At 41.8% G+C, this 25,409-nt stretch overlaps 1 protein-coding gene and 1 long non-coding RNA gene across 7 annotated transcripts in view; one reads left to right on the top strand and one right to left on the bottom strand.

Annotated features, from left to right (window-relative positions):
• LOC102078223 (uncharacterized) overlaps positions 1-15,681 on the bottom strand; it is a 42,158-nt gene extending 26,477 nt beyond the window's left edge. Inside the window, exon 1 of the long non-coding RNA XR_003215302.1 lies at positions 15,055-15,681. This is a non-coding gene — a long non-coding RNA (uncharacterized LOC102078223). The remainder of the gene's footprint in view (positions 1-15,054) is intronic.
• ldlrap1b (low density lipoprotein receptor adaptor protein 1b) overlaps positions 1-25,409 on the top strand; it is a 46,923-nt gene that overhangs the window by 3,510 nt on the left and 18,004 nt on the right. For all 6 annotated transcript variants that reach the window (XM_025901088.1, XM_025901087.1, XM_019348746.2 and 3 more), the window contains exons 2-3: positions 18,469-18,611; positions 21,563-21,675. In XM_025901088.1, coding sequence (XP_025756873.1) covers positions 18,469-18,611; positions 21,563-21,675 — 256 coding nt within the window. The remainder of the gene's footprint in view (positions 1-18,468; positions 18,612-21,562; positions 21,676-25,409) is intronic.

Genomic DNA, 25,409 nt, shown 5'->3' with positions numbered 1-25,409 from the left:
CAAAATCTAAACACAATACGTACCAAAATAATAACGCTGCTAAATTAAGATTTTGAAGGTAAGAGTTCAAACCACAGGTCTTTGTTCTTACTAATGCATATGTTACATTTTTAGAAACAAGTATGTGTATCTTTACTCATTAGTGTGGTTAAAAAGAAAAAACCCTGAACATAAGTAAGTATACTTTAAACTTTGTGTTAAGTTGAAGGCATTTCTCACACAGTGTAGTCAGCCTTTTTGGAGCAGCTGTTTATAAGGTTTGATTCTTTCACCCACATTACCGTTTTATTTGGGGTTCCTGTTTTTGTGTATGATCAAACAATGCGTCACCTTCCCCTTTTTTCCAATCTGTTAATATAATCTTACACTTGGCTGTTTTGGTGCTGTGAGTAAAAAGCAACTTGTGTCATCCTGTGGTGTCGATAGCTTCTCTAAAGTGTACCCTGTTTTTAAAAATGACATTAATGCAGGGTAAGAATTAAAGGTTCACTTAATCTCGTGCCCTCTGGCTTGGATTGTATTGCCTTAAAGGCACAACATTTCAGTCTTTATATGCAATTAGGGGCAAAGTTTTGCCTTTTTACAGTCTTGTTCCTCCTGTGTGTGGGCTTGGCCTTGTCAGAGCAGCCTATTCACAGCATTGGTATGCATCAACACTGCATTCCTCTTCTCCTACTGTCAGTGGTAGATCATAACAGGTGCTGTTATTGTTTTCATTAAGCTCCCGTATCTTTGAATGCTTGCTGTTTGTCAGCCTTTTAGAATAGCCTGACGTCAGTGCTTGCTTCGTTCCCTTTGCCCTGCTTTTTGCACTCGTTTCCTGCATAACTTTAAAGAGCATGCTTTCTTTTTTGGCTGAAAATGCTTTCCTGCGCTGCCCTCTCATTACATCCACATAGTTTGGATTTTTTTCCAGATAGATGGTGGAGTGGTATGTAACATTAGACATCTTTTTAGGTCACGAAAGCATGTGTGAGTGAGACAGGAAATCCCCACCTATACGACTAGGTGTCGTATACGACCTATACGACATTTTCTTCTCATGGTCAAGAGGTTGTCTCCTCTGAGGTTATTAATACTGAAACCGCTAGATTACCGAATGTCTGAGTTGACCAGACTTGTGTGTGAGAGTGTAGACTACGTTTCATTTAAGACCTTTATGTGTAAACCAAAGTTGATGTTGATCAAAGTTTTCATGATGTGTATTTCTACACCTTTTTCAGATAGCAGTACTGCATGTTAAACTGTTTTTTTTTTCGGGTTGATGTCAGCTGCCTTGTTAGTTTGAGGAAGCCGCTCGTCTCATGAGTCAGTTGCTTGTAGATCCACATAAAGCAGGAACAACTTGAAGTAGTTGCTTTCTGTTGGAGTTTATCAGTCTCTGACATCAACTTCATTGTGACTGATGATTGCACTGAATTTTTTTCTCTACACTTACAAGTAGTTATGGCAACCAAATGGGCAACCTAGAAACTTTTGTAAATCTCTCCTAGTGAGAGACAACCTGTCTCCAAAGAAGTGCGGTCTGACTTGAACGACTGCAGTCCCTCTAAGATGGATCAGTAAAGGTTTGCATCTAACTGCGGAGGAATTTATTTATTTTTTCAGATCTCCGAGGTTCTGTCTGGACTGTGAATACAGAATTTATAAAATAATATGAGTTTTTGTTTATGCAGATGGTAACAGGCTAGTTAATCGTTGTGTTATTGCAAGCAGATTGCATGCAATTGCATTTAATCACAGACTGATACGAGACTGTCTTGTTGCCAATTTATTGCCGACTTTATGCATCAAAATAGGATTGAAGACAGCACCTGACATGCCTGTCTTTAAAACAACCATGTAAAAGGCAATGTGATCAGAAGTTTATTCCACATGTCACAATAATCCTGGTTGTAACAGGGTCTCTAACCAGTGTGAGTGTAGCCAGGTTTAGGTCTGGACTTTGCTGGGCCATTGCAGCACCCTGATTCTTTTCTTCTTCGGCCATGCTGTCAGAGATTTTCAAGTTATTGCTGCTAATGCAATACAAGATACTGACTCATTAATCAGTGTCCAAAAGTGGTTTTAAACATATTTTAGTGATCAATATATAATTGTCTGTATTGGGTGTGGTGAGTAAAGGCATGACCTCAGACACCACCCATGTTTATGTAAGAGGGTGGTGCGCCAAGTTATCAGCCAAACCTGGCGAGCTGTTTCCATAAACTGTAAAAGTACCATCATCCCTGCTCTGGCCCTGGTCACCCGGTGCCATGTCCCCTATGCAAAGTCATCCAAAAGTATCTGCCAGGCTGTAATAGAGATCACATCCTGCTGGCTTCCTTTATGGAGTGTAAAGTCCTTACTGATTTACAGCCCTGTTATCTGTATCTATAAGCTGCTTCTGTGTTTGGTCATGTGTGAGCATTTGCTGGTAGAGCTGCACAGCTATGCTTCGTCACTGTTTCTCCCAGAGAATGATTTTAAAAATAGATGCTGTCAGGGAAATAGATGAAGATAAATTATTGGACTTAAACATGATATTTAGTGCTGGTGAAGCCGGCTGGTTTGAGTTTGTGATCAGAAAAGTAGAACTTTTTGTATGTGGTGTTATTTTGGACTAACCACTTTTAGTTCTCCAAACTGTGTGTTTTAATTGAAAGCGTAAATCTATTTATGGCGGAAAAGCTAGAAAATGAAGTCTTGAGTCACTAACTCTGTCTTTTGTTTCATGTTCTATTTTAAATAATAGGATGTAACACATTTACACCTGCTTTTCACAGTGCAGGCTGCTTCCACTTTACTCTGTCATTCCGAGACACCAGTAAGGACGTCTGGGTCTAAACAGCATGACTTGGAGGAAAGAATAGTTCATGTAATCTCCTTTAGCCATATGTCTAGACATATGGTCAGTGTTGCTTTGGTTCAATGTTAGAAGGCCCTGTTGGTGCTTAATAAACACCACTTGAGGCAAGAAGAGAGCCTACAATACCAATTAAGTGTATTTGGATAGCCTTTTCTTTGTTAGCAGTTTAGTCTTCCAGTCCACAGTTACAGCTCCTTCTATTTAATCTGTCGAGCAACGGTGTCAGTAATACTTAAATAGCTATTCGAGTCCTCAAGCATTACTGTGCACCTACAGTAGAGACAGTCCTCCTTTCTGTAACTTGACTGAGTGTATCTGTAATGATTTATGGATCTCGTTTGAGTGTTCAGCCAGGAGGAAGGAATCAAACACCCTGCCTTTCCCCACCCCCTCCATCCCTGTTCAGCATCAGCACAATCCTCAAATTTCACGCGTCCTCTTTACCATTAACTCATTCTATATATGAAGTCTGTGAGACTGCAAAGAGGATTATTTATGAATGTGAAGCTATTTTCACACAACACTGCAGCCCTGAACTTTTCTTGGCTTTACCTGTCAGAGCTGTCCTGGAGGAAACACTGGGCAGTGAATAATTACATTCTTCCATCAGAGTGTTTTTAAATGACTTGTTTTGTCCACCCAGCAGTCCAAAATCTAAAGAGTCACTATTCTGTCCCGTGGTCCTCGGCCTCATGTCCAGTTTGGCTGCTGAACCTGAACTTTTCTTACTGGTTAACAATCCAAGGCTCATAAAGGAAATTACTTCACCTGCTTTGCATCTGTATGAACTTGTTTCTTCCCAAGATTTGTCTCGTTCCTCCTGGGAGGCTCATGTCTTTAAGATTAGTTATCATTTGCTTTGGTTTGACTGTTGCTTTAGTTTAAGGCACATGTGGGGTTCAGGTTTTCGCAGATTCATTGGATCTGTTTGGTTTATATCTTTGGTTTATAACTGTGACCTTTTATTAAATCTAAACTTTTTGGAAAACTGTTGCTGTGGTGAAAACGCCTCAGGATTGCTCAGTCCTGCTTGGATCTGCGTTTCTGTGTTGGTGCCAGAAATTGAAAGAAATCTGCAAAGAAACACCCAAATGCACTGGAGTCGAAGTGCAGCGAGTACACTTGTAGAGGGGTTGACCTGCATACTGCTTAAATTTCAGGGTCATGGTGTAGATCTGTGGTCCCGGGTGTAAAATGCTGACGTGTTTTAAACGAGACAAACATCCATCTGCACTTTAGGCAGACTTTACTCGATTATCTTACTCTGTTGTTTTGCTGTGGATGAGCCATCCATCCCACACCTAGGTTTTTCAAAACAATTACAGCACATTGTTGTTGGATATAAAACCTCCAACCTGTTCTTTTGAGTGAGAGCTACTGGGAAAAAGCTGCCTGCATTTTGGTGCTATGAGCCCTAAGCAAGAAAAAAGAAACTGAAACTCTATGCAAAGGAGTAGAGTGCAATCAATCTAACCAACTGCTGAAACTGTCGGCTGGGAAGTTTCTGTTCTTTACAGATAAGTGTCCAAACCACAACACCAAGGCAGACAAAACAGACTCGATAGAAGCACAATAAAATAAGATAATCATGGTTTTTGAATCTTGAGATGCTGGCGTCCTTTTAAACACAGCTCCAGTTTGCTTCAAAGTTCAGTTATGAATAAATGATTGCACATTCCAATATCACACCTTTAATGCACGTGATCTTTAGTGTATGAGAGCATTTTCTAAATGCAGTGGTTATATCTTTTTATTTGGATATGTTTATTTGAATCAGTCCATTTTAACATAGGCCTGTTTTCATACCTGCTCGGGCTCATTTGTGCACAAATGAGATAAAAATGAATCCTTGTGAGGAGAAAACTTCAATTTATGAGGAAGCCAAGAATCCAGTCCACAAAGTTGTTCTAAAGACCTGTTGGTTGAAATGTGAGGCTGAACTCGCACAAGAAAAATCAAGTAACATTAGCTTAGTGTATGTGTAGTGTATGTAGGGGTCAGGCACACTCTGTTTTCCTTCAAATTTCTCACCTCACCAGTTTTTCAAGGATTTTTATCATGCCTGATGTAAGAACAACCTGTCTTTAATAATTTAGAGATTTGGTGGTATATTTATCTGCATAGACTACAAGATGCACCGTGCATCCCTCGATTTTGTGGAGACTGCATCGCTTTCAGTGAGAATGATTTGAGCTGTGTTGGAGTGCAGCCGCTCCTGTTAGCCGTGACTCCGTGCAGAGTGCTTTAAGGATCACTTTCATAACCCAGATTCCCGCTGAGAGTACATTCTGGCCTCAGCTGGTCATCCGCTGTAATCCCTGACTGGCATGACCTTTCATTTCTCCTCTCATCTCCTCACTTTCCTTCATTGAGTGGATTTGGCCAATACTGAGTGACATGTGTCTCAATGTTAAGGCATCAACTATAAGACTCTTATTTTCTGCAAATCCTTCCCTTCACACTGAACGTTGTTTCAGATGGGCCTGAAAATTAAACGCTGATGGCTGCACGCTCATGCAACACGTGCGCTGTCTGATATTGATTATGATTATTATGATTAACCTGCAGGTTTAGAGGATGAAAGTAGAGAAGCCTCTTGAAGCTCAGGGACTGAGACAGACGAGGTCACATGCTGATGGGCTAAATGGATCCTCGCTGACTGTTCATTTGATCCCGTTTCGTATCGATTGCTCCCTTAGTGAACTGGTCTGTTTATGCCTCTGTGGTCATTTGTGCTTAATGGTTTTATTTGTGGATGTCACATAGAGTCTTTGACCTGGGTTTTCAGTCATTTGTTAAACAGTTTCCACTGAAGCTGGAGCTCAAAGGAAGACGGGACAATAGTAGCGGATCAGTTTTTGTACGCGGCCGGGACGGACAATGATAATTGTCCCATGTGGACTAACACAGTTTTTCCCTTTGACTAACACTCAGTCTTTCTTTTCTTAACAATGCTCCCTCTCAGCCTTTTCCCATAATGCCCAGCTCTGTGAGCAATGATTTTACTCTACGCTTGGAATCAAAAGGCTGAACAAAACATATTGGCTTAGATGTAGAACTTTTTTTGGGGGGGGGGGCACACTTAGAAGTTGAGTGTTTCTTTCTCAACAAGCTCTGGGCTTTTGTCTCTGTTTGTAGCTTCAGGCGTCTTTCCTCGCGTGAGTCAGCAGTTTCTAAATTAGCCCAGAAAGTCCTGATCGGAATCTAATAATGCTGGAATTGGGCTTTTTTTGCACACGTCTTGTTGCTGTGAGATAAAAAAAAGGTCATCTCACAACAGGTATGGGTCACTTGAGGTGTCAAAGGATCCATGTTACACTATTTTCTCACAAGTTTAAGATTTTGTAATTGGAGCACAGGTATTAATGCATGAGATGGTGAGGCATTTTTGAATTTTTTACTTTAAGTAAAACAGTGAATATTAATCACTTTGCTATAATTCAAAGCTGCACAGAGGAAGCTGGTCCTGGCATTCATGCAGCTCTTACTTTGACATGTTTCAGCCAGTTTAGAATGGTAAACTGACCCAGTCTTATGGCGATGTTACTCCCCAATGACCTTGGTCTCCTGATGCAGCTTTGACTCAGCAGAAGCTGCTCAGGAACAGTTTGAGGGTTAAGCTTGATTCTTGGAGGACCCAAAGGATCAGAGATGGTATTGAGGGATGTGCTCTGTAGGTAGGGGGATTAAGTGCAACCAGTTAATATAGTGCTATTCACCCACCACTTAAATAATAAATGATGCCACCTGCGATTGATTCACTCATGGACAGTCCTCTGTCTAATTTAGTAAGGCGCTGCTAATCAGTGTGTACCTGCGCTTCCCATCTCTTTTTCCTGTTGGCTGGCTTGGAGGCCCGGGTTGTTCCTGTGGCACTTTGTGACATTTATTCAGCTTGTTCTCCAGAGACGACCTGCAGTTGAATGTACTCTAACTCAAACGAGAGCCTGCAGTGAGCTCACCGAAGCTACAGAAGAGAACAAGTACTACTGCAGAAATTGTGGATTTGTAGTTTATCTGGGAGATGAGAAACTGGATGTTATTTTTCTTTTTTTGGTATAAAATATTTGGCAAATAAAATATGTCAGTGTATTTGCGTTTATTTAATAAGTCACTAGAGGCCGTGTGCTTTCATTGAGGACACCACAGTGTATGTGCTTTGATTAATGGCTGTTTTTATTATTCCTGCAGATCTTAAAACTATAAACATGACTATGTGTAAATGAGGCACATCGTGGTGACAGGCTGTAGTGTGTGTTTTTTAAAGTCAGTCCATGTGCAGTCTGCATGTGATGTTTTTATAAATTTTCATCATGCGTGTGAATAAATGGGCTTTGAAGATTGAATCTGACTGTTAAACTGCTGTGTTTGGCCCTTTTTATTTAATTTGTTGTACAGAATCATGTTAATCATGGTGGTGTAAATGCTCCCTGACATTTTGCAGCAGACATCTGTGCCAGTTTGTTTGGGTTGACAGCTGGCTTTGACTTCCCTCGCTGTCTGTAGAGCAGTGGTGTTTAACAGCACCTCTGTTAAACCCTGATTGTCTGGGAGGACCATATGAAAGGCAGCCAGGCAGTGCAGCCTTTCCCAGTATCCCAGAGTGACGCACATCTCCAACCAAAGCAAGACCTGAAACCCTGTGGGTTGCCAGATTTTTATTTATTTATTTTTTTCCTGTGCAGATTCCTCTGTGTGGCCATAAAATGTGTTTTTAAACCAGTTGAAACTGCAGAGAAGATTGAATTTCCCATTTTGCTCATGAGAAGATATGCAGGTGTGCCGGAGCGTGCCCAGCCAAGCCAAAAACAATGAGTCATTCACAGTTTGCATCCAGAGGTTACAGACGTGTGCACTGGGATCCTTTCCTCTCATGCGGCACCATGCAGAGAGTTCTCGGTGCTGTGAAGCTCCTTTCTGATCCTAACAAAGGAGCAAACTGTCAATGCTGCAGGCTCGACCCGTGCACTCTGCTTTGGTGGTGACATCTTTATCTCTGCTTGTGTCAAACCAAACTGTGTCACACTGGCTGCTAGTTGCCCTTCCCCAATTTCTGCAATCTGAAGTAATGATTCATAGCAAACATGGGGGAATAAGTAACTGTTGCATCTGAGTGTTTTGACACTACAACAGATTACTCACATGCGAACAACTTTCAGTTGTTGGATGATGTCAATAACGGGAATATAAAAGGATTTTCCCACATCCTGTTGGAACATTAACTCCCAGCGTTGACTGACTCAGTCACACCAAAGTTACAGTAACTTTATCTGTATAGCATTTTGTAAAACCTAGAGTAGATACAAACACAGATTCAGGCATACATTCTTATATATAGTTTCATTCAGGCATTTAGTGTGAACCATATCCAAAAGGAAATGATTAAAGAAAAAGCTCTGATCCCATGGCCAGAGAGGCTGACTACAGTAGTCTGTAAGCAGGAGTGCAGCCATTTGTATGTACTTCTATTAAAATTGTAAAACACTTTCTAAATTTCACTGGAAGCCGGTGAAGGGAATCAAGCGTAGGGGTGATGTGTAATCACAGGCTACCTGGTTAGAGAGTGAGTTAGTAGTGTTTATTATCAGTTTGGAAATTCTCTGTATTCATTTCAGATAAATACAACCACAACAAAGATGACCTCACAGACATGGTCGATGTTAACAAAGTGCTCCATAGCAACAGCAACATTGCTATCCTTTGCCCACCGCTTGTGACTCACAAAGCCAGCTCACATTGTTGTTGAGTTACGTGTGAAGTTCTGTAAAAAATTCGACAGAGAGTTATTTTAAATGGCATTGCAAGCATCGCCTTGAGGGTGTGCGACCTGAGCTGGAATGTGGATACTTTGGATCGCAGAATTTGGCGGCCTTGCTGCTGTCATCTGGACCAGTTCGTGTGAAAAATAGCTCACAGTAATCTAGGAGGAAGAAAATTACATGTGTGTGTTCCAAGTTACAGGCTGATGGTAAAGGCTTGAATTCTGCAGTTTTTTTTAGATAAAACAAACCAGACTGGATGAGCTTACAGATGTAAGTTGAAATGTTTCCGAACAATAATACCATGATTCTTAGCAGCTGATTTGACGTCGCAGGCGAGGGGGACCAATTTTGTGGCCGCCCTCCTTAATAAAGCTGTCGGGGCCAAACACAAATCATGCGTCCCTCGGGCTGAAAAGACTGTTACTGTTATTTATCTTTTATTTGTTCTCAGCACTTGTGCAATCATGTCTTGTATTTGGAGATGAGCTTTCATCCATTTTCAAGCAGAGAAACGCTATTAATGTCAGCTGGAAGCAGAATAGATCGCAGTGACAAAATGACTCGGTTGACAGCATGGCTCTGGTGGTGATTTGTGTTTTTTGTGCCTGTATGGCTGCGTCTCTCTCCCTCTCTGGGAGCTCCACAGTATGAACTGCATTATTTAGTCTGCACTTGCGGCACAGCGGAGTGCTCCTGCTGTTTCCACAGTGATTAAACTGTTGCATCTCCCTAATTGTCCATTACATTTGTTGTACAAAGGCGGCACTTACGTGCGTCTCCTGCCTTCATTTGCAGATTTTTAACTTGTTTTAAAAATATTTTACAAATATTTCACTTCCCCTTTCTCTTTCATCTTCTTCAGTCTTTATTTGTCTTAAAATGTCTCCATGCCTCCGTCTGTCCTTTGTCACCCTCTGTCCATCTGAAAATAGAGCAGAGTGATACTCTTCCTTTCCGACCTTCCTCTGTGTTGGCTTTGACCAAAATACTCGCCACCATCACCACTGCTTTACCACTTCTGCACAGGCTCATCGCCCAAATCCCTTTGATTATAATTCCCGAGACTTCTGTGCCGTCTTGCCTCTCCTAATCTCTTGTTGCATCAAAAGGACCCATCTCCCTCTGTAGTTTTAGCTTCATTAAAACTTCATGAAAATTTCTGGGTAATGATCGAATCTTAAAGTAGCGGCTAAGACCATCAACATTATGCTTTCTGCCTTTTACCACTTGAGGAGATGGACAGCTGCAGCTGGGCCTTATTGCCATATCTCACTAATAACATGTTTGTTTAGCCCCTCAGACCTAATCTTAAAATTTGAGCCGAGACATAGTGTATAAATACATTATCAGTCCTAATTTAACCTGCAGTTTGCCATTCATATGCTCTTATTTTGTTTTTACTCCTTAGCTGTAAAAGGCTGATGGGGTATTGGACATGCGGCGGTCGTGAGGGGAGCGTGGACACCCAAGTGCACAGAGGAAGCTGGTCCTGGCATAGGAGTTTCAGATTGATACCATAGATGAAAATGCTAGTGTGTGTACGTTGATATTGTGATTCAGCATTGCAGTCCTAACAGTTTTTAATGTCAGCAAGGTTATAGGTTAACGCTATTTTTAGAGTGTTTTCGCACCTGCGATGTTTTGTTAGTTTAAATGGATCTCCCTCCCCAGTGAGTTTGTTTATGCAGGTGTGAACACAGTAATCGCACTCAGGTGTGGACCAAATCAACCAGACTGAGACCAACTCGTTGAAGCCAGGTGATTGTACATGATTTAACCTTCATCTGACCCAACTACCAGGTGGACTCTGCATGTTTAAACTAATCACCTTGCTCTTGCCATGTATCCATTGCTTCCTGGGATATGTCTACTCTGATATTAGTACAGTATATGTGCACAGTACAAAAGCTGTAGCAAATAGCTGTAAAAGTAAGTGGGGGCTCACTGGTTTAGAACAGAGCGGCTTCTTCCTGTTTTTACTTTTGCTGCTGCTGTCCCCAGACTGTAAGACAACTGGACGTCCCCTCATGGCTTATAGTGATACATTTTGGTTTGCTTGGAGTAAAACATGGAGGGAAAAAAGCTGCATGTTTATAAATGAATTTGGACAAAGATTATCTGGAATAGGCTGGAAAAGTATGGGAATGAGTTCCTTGTCCCGGGTAGAGGAGACTGGAGCAGGAACTGGCAGAAGGATTAGTGTAACGTCTCTAATTGTTTTGAAGAGAGAGCTGAGTGTAAATGTGATGCTATTTATGTTACTGGTTGATCTGATTTCCTTCCCCTCATGGCCATGAGCTGTGGGAAATGACCAAAAGAATAAGCATTACAGAGACAAGCAGCAAAGATGAGCTTCCTCTGAAACCATTAAGGAGGGGCTGAGAGTAGAGCCAGTTCTTCTCCTCATCAAAGGAGTTGAGTTGGTTCGGGCGTCTGACTAAGGTGCCTCCTGGGTGCCTTGTAGGTGAGGTGTTTTGGGCATGTTCACACTGGTGAGATTGGGAAAGCCTCAGGGTTTCACCAGAAGAGCTGGACGGTGTGTTCTGGGAAAGAGATGTGTGGGCGTCTCTGCTTAGGCTGCCAGTGCTGCAACCTGGACTGGGAATAAGCAGCAGAAGGTGGATGGATGGATAAATGGAAGATTATTCAGCTTTTAGATATTAGAGAAAGTAAAATAACAGAGGTGATGGAAAAGGTTGTAAGACGTGACAAAGACCCAGTCATGAATAATTCTTTCTGTGCTCCAGTTTTTGATATGCAGACTAGCTATAAAACTGAAATTCAGTGAAATAACCACAGATTTCAGGAGCTTGAAGTGTGAGCTGAACACAATCTGACATTGTCATACATTGCGAAACGCGTCAGAGAGGCTCTTTGTGCAGAAATCTCATCACTTTAATGACCCGTTATCACAGTCAGTTACAGGAACATTTGATCCAAATGTCACACGCATTTTGTTCTTCTCAGTTTACTGGGAGCTGTTGGTTTTTTATTTATTTATTTATTTATTTATTTTTTAGAGGTTTTTCACATCAGCAGTTGAGCGATGAAGCAGCAGTACATTTTTCCTGGTTCACTTCTTCTGCTGCTGGGAGTGTTGAAACTTGTCCGAGGCAGGAGGAGACGGAGGGGATGGCAGCAGGATTCGATTGGCGGAGTGAACTGTGTGATTACGGGCTGTATACACCTCATTGACTGACTGTCAGAGGCTCCTTTATCAGGGGTTATTACGAGTCTGTGATACTGTTGCTTTAACCTTTGTCATATCAAAACTTAAACATGTTTTATTTCCAAGGATAACTTTGTTCAGTGCAGCAGGAAAAATGAGCTGTGTGTTTTTATGACAATCAATCAAAGAGTTCCTTGGTATGCATTTGCTGCACGTGTCTGGTGTATTTCTATTGTAATGATTTAACTTCGGAGGAGTGATATTCAAATGAATGAATCAGTTAAAGTGTAACTATAAGTCACAGCACAAGCCGATTTCCATTCATGTGCTGAGATTTCCCAGTCTTTGTTCCCTATAATGTGAACTCTGCAGATGATGTAAACACATGATAAAACTCTGATATGATGCTTCCCCCCCCCCCCCCCCGACAAAACATTTAACATAATGTATGACTACATCTCAGTCACACAGGCCTAGACATCAACAAACTGACAACCACAGGCCACTGGGAAAAAGTGCATTCCCAGACTGGTTGGTGAGTGGTTGCTGGGTGAAATCTGTTGAAAAGAAGCTCTAAAATCTGCTTCGTGATTGCTTTGGTTGCAGGCAGATTGCACAAAAGACATACTGAAAATGGAGACTGTTCTCCGTGAAAGTAAAAGCCGTGTCTTACTAATGCGACTTTTACTTTGAAGGCAAACGGTCTCTGCTTTCAGTATGCGTCACACTTTTCAGTTTCACTGTAACTTCAGTGAGTTAGTTGATATGTGTTTGTTGCAGTCAGTCACAGCTTCCATGAAAGCTACGAACTTGTCTGCAACCTGCTTGCAACCAAAGCCATTGCAAGGAAGAGGTTTTTAGAGCAGTGAGGTTTTTAGAGCAGTGAGGTTTTTAGAGCAGTGCTGTACAAGTCTTTGTGACCAGTTTCATCTAGTGACACCCAGTAACCTCCAGCATCAACTCGCCATTTTGCTGGGTAATACAGATTTTTACCTGGCAGCCACCGGTTACTAGAGAAGAGTTTGTATTCCCCGATCACTGGCTGGTCTCTAGACCTCTGTGACTTAGAGCTACATATAAAGAAAACACACTGACAGCTAATTATACTTATACCCTTTGTACAGAACCAGCTGTGTTAGCAGCACATGACCATCTGACCAAAATGTAGCACCCTGCTTTATTTATCCGCTCCATCCTTTGAAGAAGATTGCTTAATTAGACCCTCGTGCTCGCTGATAAGCACAGACTCTACCTGTGCTGTCCCCCTCCTCTCAGCTAACAGCAGCTCTCCATCACCTGCTCTCTCAGGCTTATTTACAGGCAGTGTCGCCCGTGAGCAGCTCTCACTGACCGGCCGAGAAGCCTTTGAAGTTTGCTCTAATCAGCACCGCAGCTGCACAGAGGCTGCTGCTGGTGGGGGTGTTAGTTGTGCTAATGCAAATGTGACCAATATGAAAATGGATTATTATTGCATATAAAGTAGTACTCTGGGTGTATGCACCAGGCTAAAAATAGCTCCAGTTCCAGAGTTGCTCATTTGAACCGCTATCATGCCAGCTTTTGAAGAAAGCTGTTGTTTCGTTACTTCTCATCTGTCTCATCTGCTGAACTTAATGTCTCAGCTTGTTATCTGTGCAGTCTTGTCTCCCAGATCCTCCCTCGATAATGGATTCCTGAGTCCCTGCAGTCAGGGTGAACTGCTGGTCACGCGTGGCTCAGTGGCTCGCCTTTCAGAGCCTGTGCGTGTTCTGTGATTGGCGTCTCTCCTCATCCTTGAATCACTTGGAGCATTTACTGAGCACGTCTGACAGTTTGTTGAAATTCATTGGAGCAGACCTGTCAGCGGCGTGGCTTTTGTGTAAACACTGAAAGTCTCTCAGCTGAAGCTTCACTGTCTCTTCTACAAACACTAGCACGTATTCAAGGTTAGAGATGTTATGACTGTGCAGGTTAAGCCTGTGTTTCTATTCATTACAGGAAAGGTGAGATGAGGTAAGAAAAAGAGAAGAGTGATAAGGAGAGGTAAGGTGTGCAAAGAAAGGAAAGGAATGGAGAGGGAATGTAAGGAAATGAAAGCTGGGAGTGAAAAAGACGAGGAGAGGTAGGGAAAGGCGAGGGGGAAAAAAGTTAAATATAAAACAGTATGGAGCGGAATAATTTAAAACCTAAATAAAATGCAATGAAAAGTAAAATTTAAATAAAATATTAAACGATGATTCATTTTAGTCATATAAAAGCAGAATATAGCACAGTAAAGTGGCTTTATACAGTAAAATAATGCAGAATAAAAAAAGCTTACTGTGGGTAGTAAAAGAAAAACGAACCCAAAAACAAGCACAGCAGATATGGGATGAGATTACAGCATCTCAGATTAACAGTGAAATAAACTGTATTAACATGAGAGAACAGATGCTCTGGATGCTGCATTTGTGTGCAAACATCTCGAGCGCCTGCCCCACCTAATGGACATTTATGGCCTCCACAGACTGCTTGTAACTTGGTTTCAATGATGAATAGCAGCTAGTGATTCTCCACCACAGATTCTATTATAGTGAGTGTTTTTCTTATCCAGGCACTAATGTAACTGCAGGATCAGCTCAGCAGGAGAGCTTCATCTGCCCCCCACACTCAGGAGCTCAAAGAGCTCGACCTTGGAGCGGGGCGTTCACTGTCAGACTCGCCCATTACTTAAATGTCTGGTTGAAGCTGCTTTTAGACCATTAAAAACCATTCTCCATAACCACTCACACTGGGTTGGTTTGGCTGGAGAACAAAGGAATATTATAGGCTAGCAGCTGTTTCCAAATGGTTTATGTTCCCTAAATTATATGGTGTCTTAAATTGCTGTTTACAGTAACTGTGTTCATAAAGCTTTGGAAAACTGAAATAGTTTTTTGGAAATCAATGGTCTCCTTTTTATATTTGTTCAGCAGTTTTTAAATTAAGTACTTATTTACATTTACAAAATGGGAACTAGTTAAAATTTTCCTCAGAAAAGACATAAAATTGTTTCTTTCACACTTCAGTGTAAAATCTTATGATTAGTGTTGTGCCATTAACTACGTTTTTCTATCAGTTACAGTTTTTGCTCCATGATATTATGAAAACAAAATAAACAAGTTTTTTTCCTTTTTTTGTTTTATAAAATCAGTTAAACCCCTGTCCTGTACAGCTATGTGTTTTCGGTTAAAAATGCCAGTCTCGCTCTCTGTTTAGTTCGGCTCGAGCCAACATGGTTTAAAATTGAGCCACTGGTCAACAAGGGAAGAACTCACAGCGTTTTCATAGTTAATGGTATCCGTCCACGGTTGGCTTCATCCCTCGGTGTCTCGCAGTGGCTGCCAAGTCCCCCGCAGCCTGGGCTTTTCTTTGTCGCCATCTGCACCCACAGCCTGTGGTGGAGGCTCAGGCACGCAGGGACGGGCGGTTGCCCTTGTGAAATGGGCTTTATGATCAAAGCCCCATCAGCTGGTCTCGACCTAACTGGCAGTTTACGCTCGCCACTGACACCCTTGCCAAGGGAGCCGCGTGCCAAAAGTAATGTCATTGGTGTCGTTCATGCGTGGTTTGGTCTTTACTGGCATTTCAATGATAAATCAGCTCAGAGCGAAATTTGGAAATGACCTTCTGTAGAAACTTTGAATAATCCTTTGCAATCACTTTGTTTCCTGTTTTGACTTCTTCACTTCCTATATCAGCACTGATGCAGGGACCTTTGGGTTGCATAAGCTATTGCTCAGGACTAGACTGCAGCTTGCTTTAAACGCCAGCATCAGTGTTAATGGATTGGTGTGATTTTTAAGATCAGTGGGCTCAAAGAAACCCCTCACATAAAAATAAATAAGAGCGTTATATTACATTTAAATGAATGTACTAAATGATTGGAATCACAATATTGATACAGTGCTATCGGCGTTCTTGGCGACCATCAGCCTATCGGGTTTGGTGTGTCAGTTTTATGGAATAGAAGTGTTTAAAGCAAGTATGACGTAAAGTTTAAGACTTGTTATTGTTTATAACAGTGTTATAGGCCATACTGGGACTTTCAGCATTGGTGTGGCCCAGAATTCTTTAAATGCTGCATGTCTAATAAGATGTTTGATGCTCATTTGGGACTTTAGAGCGTGACAGTGCACGTAACGATTAGTCTGCATGTAGACAAGCAGTCTGTGTTACTGTATTTAACACCACCCATCCCTTTTCTCCATTGTATTTAAACTAATGTGGATAAGCACAACTTAAAAATGGCTGAATTGTATATCTTTATTTTCACAGTCTGGGTGAAATTCCTTTAGAGAAGACCAATACCAGTAGGAGAAACGTTAGCTTAACAAACGGTACATTTGAAGCCCTTAGAAAACTCTTCCCACTTACACCTGTTTGCACATCTTGGACAGAAACACTGTGGCACTGACAGCCGATCACCTTGAAGACCCTGGGTTAGTGCTGTCGTTGATAATGTTTTCCGATGGACCTTTTGAAGGGGGAAATGGATTCCCTCTGCCCCTCACTCAATCACACCACACAGAGACAAGCCCTAAACCTTTTACGAGCTTCAAGGAGAGCTCGGCTTGTTTATTGTTGGAGCAAATGGCTGAACAGTGACAGCAGTTGTTTACTTGTGTGAACTTCCATTCAGAAACTTTGTTCCTGCTGTTTATGCAGCTGGTTTCTAATTTACTCAGTTTTGCTCTCCTTTGTTGGGTATCTAATGCGATGTGCTGGCATAAATTGAACATAGGTGTCGGGGATTTGGCACTACTTGACCAGATGCAGAAGCTTTATTCATACTGGCACAATAAGACGAAAACAAATTCGCCCTGAGCCGTCTTTTATGAATAGCTTCACCGGCAGGAGTTGGCAGGATTATAAATGAAATGTGGCAAACAGGAAAGAGCGACGAGTTTTTCCTCTTGAACCTGCAAGAGATGTATGATCTACACAGCACTGCTCATGTTGTTTTTCCCCTTAAATGTTGGTGTTTTTTGTAATCAGTGTTTTTAACAGAATAAGGGTTGATGATGGGAAAGAACGGGATAACTGTGAAACTGAGGCTGTGCTTAATTGTGTGTATAATAGTGTGTATTTACTGATATTGAAGCAGAGATTTGAAGTGCGAAAGCAGAGAACAGATGCACTGAAGAGTAATTAAAAAAAAAACTGATGTTATGCTTTGCTAATGTGTGATTCATGCAAATTAAACACAAACTAAAGTCTTTGGCTGTCAGTAACTGCAGCTCCACATTTCCGCTACACACTTCCAGCTTCACGATAAAGCTCTCTTCCTTTGAAAGGTACTTTATCACCATTGTTTGATTGTCTGAAGTTTCCCTTTTCTCCCATGTACCAAACAACAGGAGATTTGCTGATGGAGTCATTTTTACTGATGGAAATACTCCATTTAGTTTGGGTGACAGCAGTGACGTCTGGGTAAAGCCTGCGTGGAGGGCACCTTATGAAGCACATAGATTTTTATTTTTACTAGAGGTCATTATAGTTCACCAAAACAAAGTATGAAAAACAGTTCAGTTAACTGAAAGTGTCTTTAGCTCTGGTCTTCCTCATGTTGGCCACATGTGCCATCACAGACAGCTTATGGACGCATAGGTGCACATGTTTCTCGAGGCTTGGGGACGTTTGCATGACTCCGAGTCAGCTGCCTTCAATGGCTGTTTTTGTTGTCATGTCTAATCTGAACTGTTCAGGTTTTGTCCCTGACACACACTGAATCAGATAAAACTAAAAGAAACACTGAAACTAGTATCAGTGAGACCGAAACCACCTTTCCTTTATGAATGGAAATATGTTTATTGCATGATTAAAAATAAATGACAGCTGCTTCTTCTTTGTTTACTGATGAAGTAAAATGAGATGCAAAAACTGGATGTATAATTTTATAATATGAAGTTAATGCATTCATCCTTGTGGCTTCCCACAGAATATTTTGTGTGTTTAATCTACTGTTAATTTCATGTAATTTGAATGCGAGTCCACAGATGAGGACATCCCGTCTTATGCAAAAAGAAAACTGTTGGAATCTGAGGCAGTGAAGCAACAGTTGCAAAGCTCTTCCGCTGGTCTTACAAGATCACACAGCTACGTTATATTAGTGTTAAAATATGACGATATTAAAAAGCACAGAAGAACTCATAGGTAGAACATGAGTCTGCTATCTGAATGTTGGTGAACAGGAAACCTTTTCTTTTATTATGACTAGCCACCTACACCACATGGTGGTGACGCCACTGAAAGTTTGCCCAAAGTGTTTTTTAATCAGGAAACAGCTCTAACATGGAGAGCACCAGTGCTTGTTTCTGTTCCTCTACATCGCAGACATGAAATTGTGCAGTTTTGAGGGCCTGTAAATTAAAAACTATTCTAGATATTAAGATTTTGTTTATTAGTAAAACAAATCCGTTGATCCGTTAGGGTCAGGTTGAAGGCGTTGCTTTTTTGGTTACTCACCTAAGTTGAGCACACGGTCCTTAGTGTAGCAAGTGCAATACACTCCATACAAGAGCATAATCTTACCATTGTGAAAGGAGGGTGTACAGACCCATGATAAGGACACGTCCTGCCAGCCTACAAGCTGCGCTGACATGTTTGACGGGGTGATTTTCAGCCTGCCGTGCAAACAGCCGGGAATGGTGGTGACCAGAAGTGTCACTGGTGTGTGTCTCATGTTGCAGAGCTGCCGGAGAACTGGACGGACACGAGAGAGACCCTACTGGAGGGCATGACGTTCCAGCTCAAGTATCTGGGAGTCACGATGGTCGAGCAGCCCAAAGGAGAGGAGCTCTCAGCAGCAGCTGTCAAGAGGATAGTGGCAACGGTGAGACACACACACACACACACACACACACACACACACACACACACACACACACGAGTAGTTTAAAATCTCTTTTTAATGTTCAGAAAACTGTTCCCAGAAAATGAGTTTCTCTCTGACGTTTCCTTCATCATCATCACCTCTGCCGCTTAAATATTTTAGTCATTCAGAAGCGTGCTCCGTTATGACCTGACCTCGCCGACACCTCAGTGAAAAGTGACTGGTTGGCTGCTTCCCTAAGGCCCAGGTTGACATTTAGAGGAGGATGCAATTAGTGTGTGGACACTGTGTGGCTCAGTCAGCTTTATCATGGTGGAGAGCTTAATGTTATTGGATCTGGCAGCTCAGTGGATAATGAAGTTAGTGGCGGCAGAATAGTGGGACACGGTGAATGAAGTCAGAGGCTCTGATTGGGTCTAATCTGCTGGCTGCCCTTAATGCCCCCCTGCAGAGGATGCTTACTCCTGAATGGGAACATGCGATTTTAAGCAATAGATTTGATAAAGTAAAGAATCTTTATCGCACAGGTTTGTTTGACCGTGTTTCTGTCTAACGATAGACGCCACATTGATTGGATACGACACCCTGACTTATTTGCGCTCACATAGGCGTTCTTACCATGAGAGGTGCTCATATTAAACATGGCTGAATTATTACATGACGGGCCTTTGTACAAGTAATCCTGAGAGCCACACGTTCAGGCTTTAGACTCTTCTCCGCGCACAGTTTCAGGTGCTGTTTCTAAACTTGTATCTATATGATGTCCCTGAGATGGACACAGTAGCTCCACCCACTTGCAAGTCAAACCTTATGTGTGCAATGGGCAGCCAATTAGAAGCAAGTATGGTTAAAGGAGGAGGAGTTCTAATTGCTTGTTTCATACAGAGACTGCACCAAGGCCTGGTAAAAGATAAAGAAGGATTATTTTGAGCAGTGTATCATGCGAATCTACTTTGATAAAACCAGGAATGAAAATGTGGAGCTGGAAATGAACTCCAGCCCAGTTAGGCCCAGTTAGGCTCAGGTTAAAATGATCTTGACCAATGTTCCCTCTAATTTTTCATGTGTCTGAGCGAACACATAAACTCCCTGAGAGTCCCTTGGACCACTGTGAGCGACATCAGACGTGTGCACTGTGGTCACGCCAGCATCTAATCCATCCAAGTTACATGGTTTATTAAAATAATCAAATTACAGCATTTACATTTCTGTTAGACTACTTTTAATTAACTGCTTTAGCCCACTTACAATGAAAATGTAAAAAATCCTGTTCATGACCTGTGTAGTATGTTAACACTATTGGAAGTGAAAATAACTTGAACTCCAATTTTGAAAACACAACTTTCTTTCTTTTCTTTTTTTTCATAAAGCTCTGACTTGTATTATGAGTCTGTGGTCTGGGAGAGAGTCCTGTAACTCTGTCCGCCAAATACATTATATAATGACCAATGTTGGGCAATTAATTATATAGTTACTACTTCAAAAAAGTAACTCAGTTTGGCAAACAACAAAGTTTTTTGCAGCTATTTTTTAATGCAGCCAAGGTGTTTTTAAATAAACATTTCAAACTATTTACAGAACAATCAGCTGTTCTGCATCAAATCTGATGCCACACAAATTATTTGTGCCACTCCAAAAATAATTTCTGTCCACTATGAGATAAAGGAGAACAACAGCCTGATACCTGCAGGCCTGACAACAGGAGATGTATCACTGCTGTAACACCTGTAACATTCAGCAGCCGCCTCATTGTTCAGACACACACAACAAAACTATTGACTACACTACACACTAACTACACACTAACTACACAAGATTTGCGCTAAACGTCTCAAATCTCTCACATCTCAGAACACCGCCGTCACTCCTAAAACTTCCCCCCGTTTCTTAACAACTAGATGCCACGTTGCCATATCATTTTTTTGATTGGCCGACATGGTACTTTTTTCGACCAATAGGAAAGCGTGGGGGTTTTTTTGGTTTGGTTTTTGCTCACAGGTGGAGAGTGCTTTCGAGCGTTTTCCTTATAAAACGCCGTTTTTACCGTTTCTTCCCGCAGTAAATATAAACAACGATAGTATTCAGGAAGAAAACCAAACATTGCAGATATTTTTATCATAACTCTGGTTTTACGTGGCCTATCAACACAATTTAAAAACTGGTATAAAGTCCACACTTTCTCCGTCAATTGTTCCGTCTGTCCTGCTCACATCTCCAATGGTTGGACACGTTGTCATTAACGTGGCTTCACTCCACATCAGCCACGCCGCTTTGCTAGCTAAAACACCGGTGTCGGCACATAAGGACGCTGTCATAGCCTGTCAACGTTGATTAGCTGCATATGTGCAATGTGAATCGCATCATTGGCTGGACTATAGGATAAGGTGGCATCGTTCTAATCCCATACAGGAGCAGCCAGTCACTCACTGACTAACACTGCAAAACAGAATTGTTAAAGTTTTAATTTTAATTTCAATTCAGGTTAGATTTTTTTTGTGCGCAATGCAGATTTTCTGTGCGCAGAGACCGTGCCAGCAGTGCGCAATTGCGCACGTGCGCAGCTTAGAGGGAACATTGGTCTTGACATTACTATACTAGAGTGAAAGGTAGGGAAGGTTTAAAGCATTTCTGCATCTCAACCTTAAAGTAATTTGAAACTTGAAAATATAAAACACCTTTTTTCTTCTTAGCTAAAATATTCTTTATATGAATAAAAGTGCCAGGAGAGATAGAAGTTATCATTTAAAAGGTTGGTTGTTCCAGCCCACTCCAGATAGTGGGTCTAATATGCCACTTTAATGTTTTATGTAGTTTTTATTTTTAACCATGCTGAATGAAGATTAGCACCTGAGGTTTTAGCCTTTTTTTTTTCTTCTGTTAGCAAACTCACTCTCCCTCTTTTTGGTTTTCTCTTTCCACCCTGTCCGCTCTCTATATGTTCCTTTCTCCAGGCCAAAGCCAGTGGAAAAAAGCTCCAGAAAGTCTCGTTAACGGTCTCCCCTCGTGGAATCATCCTGCGTGACAGTGCCTCAAACCAGCTGATAGAAAACGTCTCCATATACAGGTCAGTCTGCCTCTTTCACCTCGTCAGGCAAACCTTGTGTGCCGCTGACCTGACCAGGTTGTCTGGATTTGTGAAATAGTTTCACCCTAAGCTTCTCTTTATCATCCACAATAAAAGCAAAAGTTGTTATCCGCCTCTTGCTGTCATTTATCACTGGATAGATGAGAGTGTTAGGAGGTGTGGCGCTCCCAAGGCAGTGGGAGAGGCAGGGAGGGTAGGAGTCTATCAGCGCTGTCTCTAATCAGTCTCAGTGCTCTCGGGAGCTGTGTGTCTGAGCTTTTACCTCAGATGTCTCTTACACACACTTGTCTTAAGATCTCACTTGCCTGCCAGAGCTTGCATGTAAAAGTTGCCTCGCCTCTGCTGGCCCCGAGCTGGATTCACTTTTCCCAAATTCCACTTAAATGAGTTGACAAATCAAGGAGAGATGGGACTTTCCAGCATTGTTCCCAGCATGAATGTGGGCCGTCTTGACTAATTTCTTTTCAAAGCTGGCAGATTGAGGACAACATTTAAATTATTGACCGTTTTCTCAAGGTATCATGGTGCCATATGATTGACAAGTCGTGTTTCTGCCTTTATTTGAGAGGAAAGTCTCCCCACCTGTTCAATTTTGCATCGCTTATCACTGAACAACTGTCGCCTAGCTGTGCAAGATGGAGCTAATTTTCCAGCATGCACCATTTATCTATATTAAAAATCTAGTCTCTCCATCTCCAGGCTGTTTTTCTTTTTCTTTTTTTCTTTTTGGACTAAACTTGGCTAACATTTTCACTGTTGTGCAAAGGGAGGGTGAGGCAGAATGACAGATGTCACAGGGTTGGGTGGAGATAAAACTCAGCTGATTAATTGTGTTGCTGGAAGCTGGAAGTGCATCCAAACACATTAAGATCAATTCCTCATTTGCTCTTTAAAATATGGAAATCTTTTCGTAAGAATTTCTTTAATTTGCATCATTTTTTGTGAGCAATGGTTCTTTAACCAAGGACGTCCTGGAGGAAGTGAGCAAAATGTGTTTCAGAAAATTATGCAGGGATCTACAGTTTTATCCCCGAGCTCCATATTTGTTCATATTAAAATGATGCAGGAAGAGCTGACAGCATGTCCTGTTATCACTGGATTAACTGGATACTGAAGAAAACCTGAAAGTTGTGATTTCTGAGCTGATTTTCAGCAGTTTATACACTGTGGGATTTGGGGAGATGCAGGAGTAGACACTCCTATTCCCATGGGCTGTGTGGGTGTTGTTAAAGCTGGTGATAGGAGAGCCAAATAACAGGGTGGAGCTAGAACAGCTAACTTCTTTTGTTTCATATCTTTCTCTCGATATTTAACTAATAGACTCCATATAAAACAGAGCTTCCAGGTCTGAAAAGTGAAAGCAGTCCCACAAATGCAGCATAAACCTTTATATCCACACAACAAACCTCGTTACTCCATTAAAGCTAGTTTAAGTAGCCGGGATTGGCCCTCCAAGGCCTTCAACTGCCACAAATCACTGCACATCTGCAGCTCCGCCCGCAGGTGTGCTACAGGAATATGAGCTCATGTGGCTCGTTTTCACTGAGCCTGGAGGTTGAGGTGTCTCTGGTGCAGGCCAGGATTCTGGACCCTCCAGTTGTCATTTCCATAGCATGCTCGTGAGTCGCACTTGGTGCTGCTCTTCACTCACGACTGATTTGCTATAGCTCCTGGGATCTCTCGGGCACCCAACCCCCTCCGCCACCAGGAGTGGTTGCTACTGTTTTTTTTTTTTCAAAGGACCTAAGACACGTCATGGGCATGTCCTAGCTCCAGCTGTAACTGCAGTATCCAGGTGGATGAGTTCAACCCTATTTGAGATGTTAAGAAGAGGCCATAAAGAAGTTTGGTTGCAGGCTGTAAGCGTGCTTACTTGTTAAAATGTCCACTTGAACTCAAGTGGATGTCAGAGGAAGCTGGGACGTCCGTGTTGGCGTCATTGTTCAGCACCGACCCTCTATTTCTGTAGATCTCCAGGAAAACGCTGCGTTAATTATAACTTGCTTATTTGAAGAAATAAATAGTTTATAGTAATTAAAAAGCTGCACCGGGTGAGTCCAGCTGTGACCTCAGCATGGAGCTCAGACGTAAAGCAGCCGGCTGTATCTGCTCGCCAGACGTCTGCTAAGAAGATGAACGTCCAATAAAAAAAAACGGATTTGCCTGACACCCAATTTTCCCCGACGCCCTCCTGCCTAAACATTGGCCCGTAAATCTCGGTTGTGTTCCTCAGATCACAGCTGTGATTCTTCGCCCCTCCAAACTTTTATATGTCTCAGTCGTTGGTTAGCAGACTGTGTGACTATCGCACAGTGAAGATGATGCGCGAAGGAGAAAGGAAGGACAGATGGCAGAAATTCATTATAGCCTTCTTCCATCATCTTGGGTATCCCCTCCCCGAATGGCCGACGCGCTCGTGTCTTTGGCGTTAGAGTGATGGCATCATGATCAAATAGTGGAGCAAAGCTATTATGGCTTAATTTGAAAGCATACTCTGCACCTGAGACTGACGTGCCAGAGCGACAGAGACGACGCAGAGGATTCTCACATCAAGATGACCTTCTGCATGTGCACGTTTTCTGCACAGAGTCCAGGCCACAGCAAATTCTTATAAAATTATTACAGTAACTTTAGCATATCTCACAAAGCCATGCAAAATTTTACCAGCATACAGTGAAATTACAGCTCCTCCAGTTACATTAAGGCGAAATTCTGTGCTTCCAAATCTGCTCTACTTTTTCCAGCATTTCTGATTTATTTATTTATTTTTGCTATGAGATTTTTTTAATTTTTGGAGGGGAACACGCAGCTGCAGTGTCCTGATCTCCGGGCTCGTAGTTCTGTGATTGAGGCTCATCTGTGAGCTCAGAGTTTTAGGATTCTTGAAGCTTCAGTTTTAGCTCAGCTGTGATATGTTATGTCCAAACTATGTTAGAGAAATTATTAGCATGAGGCCTCTTTGTCAAAAGAAAATTAGAAAATTATGTGAACACAGAAGGAATCATGGCTCCAAAAGTGCCCCGGGTAAAAAAAAAAAGAGAGGTTTTAAGATGGATGGCTGCTCCTTCAATCACACGGTGATATGAGACTTGAAAATTTTCTCCGGTGAATGATCAGAAATCCCATCATACCTCCAGGGTACCAGCAGGGTTAAAGGACTGCTGTTTGAACAATGTTGAGGTTTTGACCTTAGATTGTGATGCTTGCAGTGGAAGTTAAATTCATCCGATTCAGCTCTATAAAAATCATGTAGATATCTCCTGTATTTATGAAGTTGTGATGTCTCAAAAGTGCTGAAATGAAACAGTACTGCACTGCAGTACTGTACTTTTAGAGCTTAGAAGATCGAAAAATATTCGTGGTAAATTTTGCGCGGCTTCATTAAACATACTGGAGTTATTGTACCATAAAGCAGCTGATTGTTTTCCAGATTAAACTGGTTTTTATATGGAATGTCCCCACTATGATTTATGGGTTGACACTGTGGGTGTGTGTAGTAACAGAAACCAAACACCGCACACGTTCCCTTTCAGATTTATGACTTTGTCCAGCTGTGTACCTGCACACAGCTGGAGTGTGTGTGATGTGTTTGATCACATGGGCAGTTTTAAGTCAGATTTCTGGAATAGCTTAAGGGCTTAGAGCAGATAAAGTCTCATTTAATCCCAAATGACTCTTAAATTAAAGGCTTTCTGAATGTGTGTGTGTGTGTG

Source organism: Oreochromis niloticus, linkage group LG19 (assembly GCF_001858045.2).
Source record: "Oreochromis niloticus isolate F11D_XX linkage group LG19, O_niloticus_UMD_NMBU, whole genome shotgun sequence".
NCBI lineage: Eukaryota > Metazoa > Chordata > Actinopteri > Cichliformes > Cichlidae > Oreochromis > Oreochromis niloticus.
This window is presented reverse-complemented; position numbering and strand designations above follow the sequence as displayed.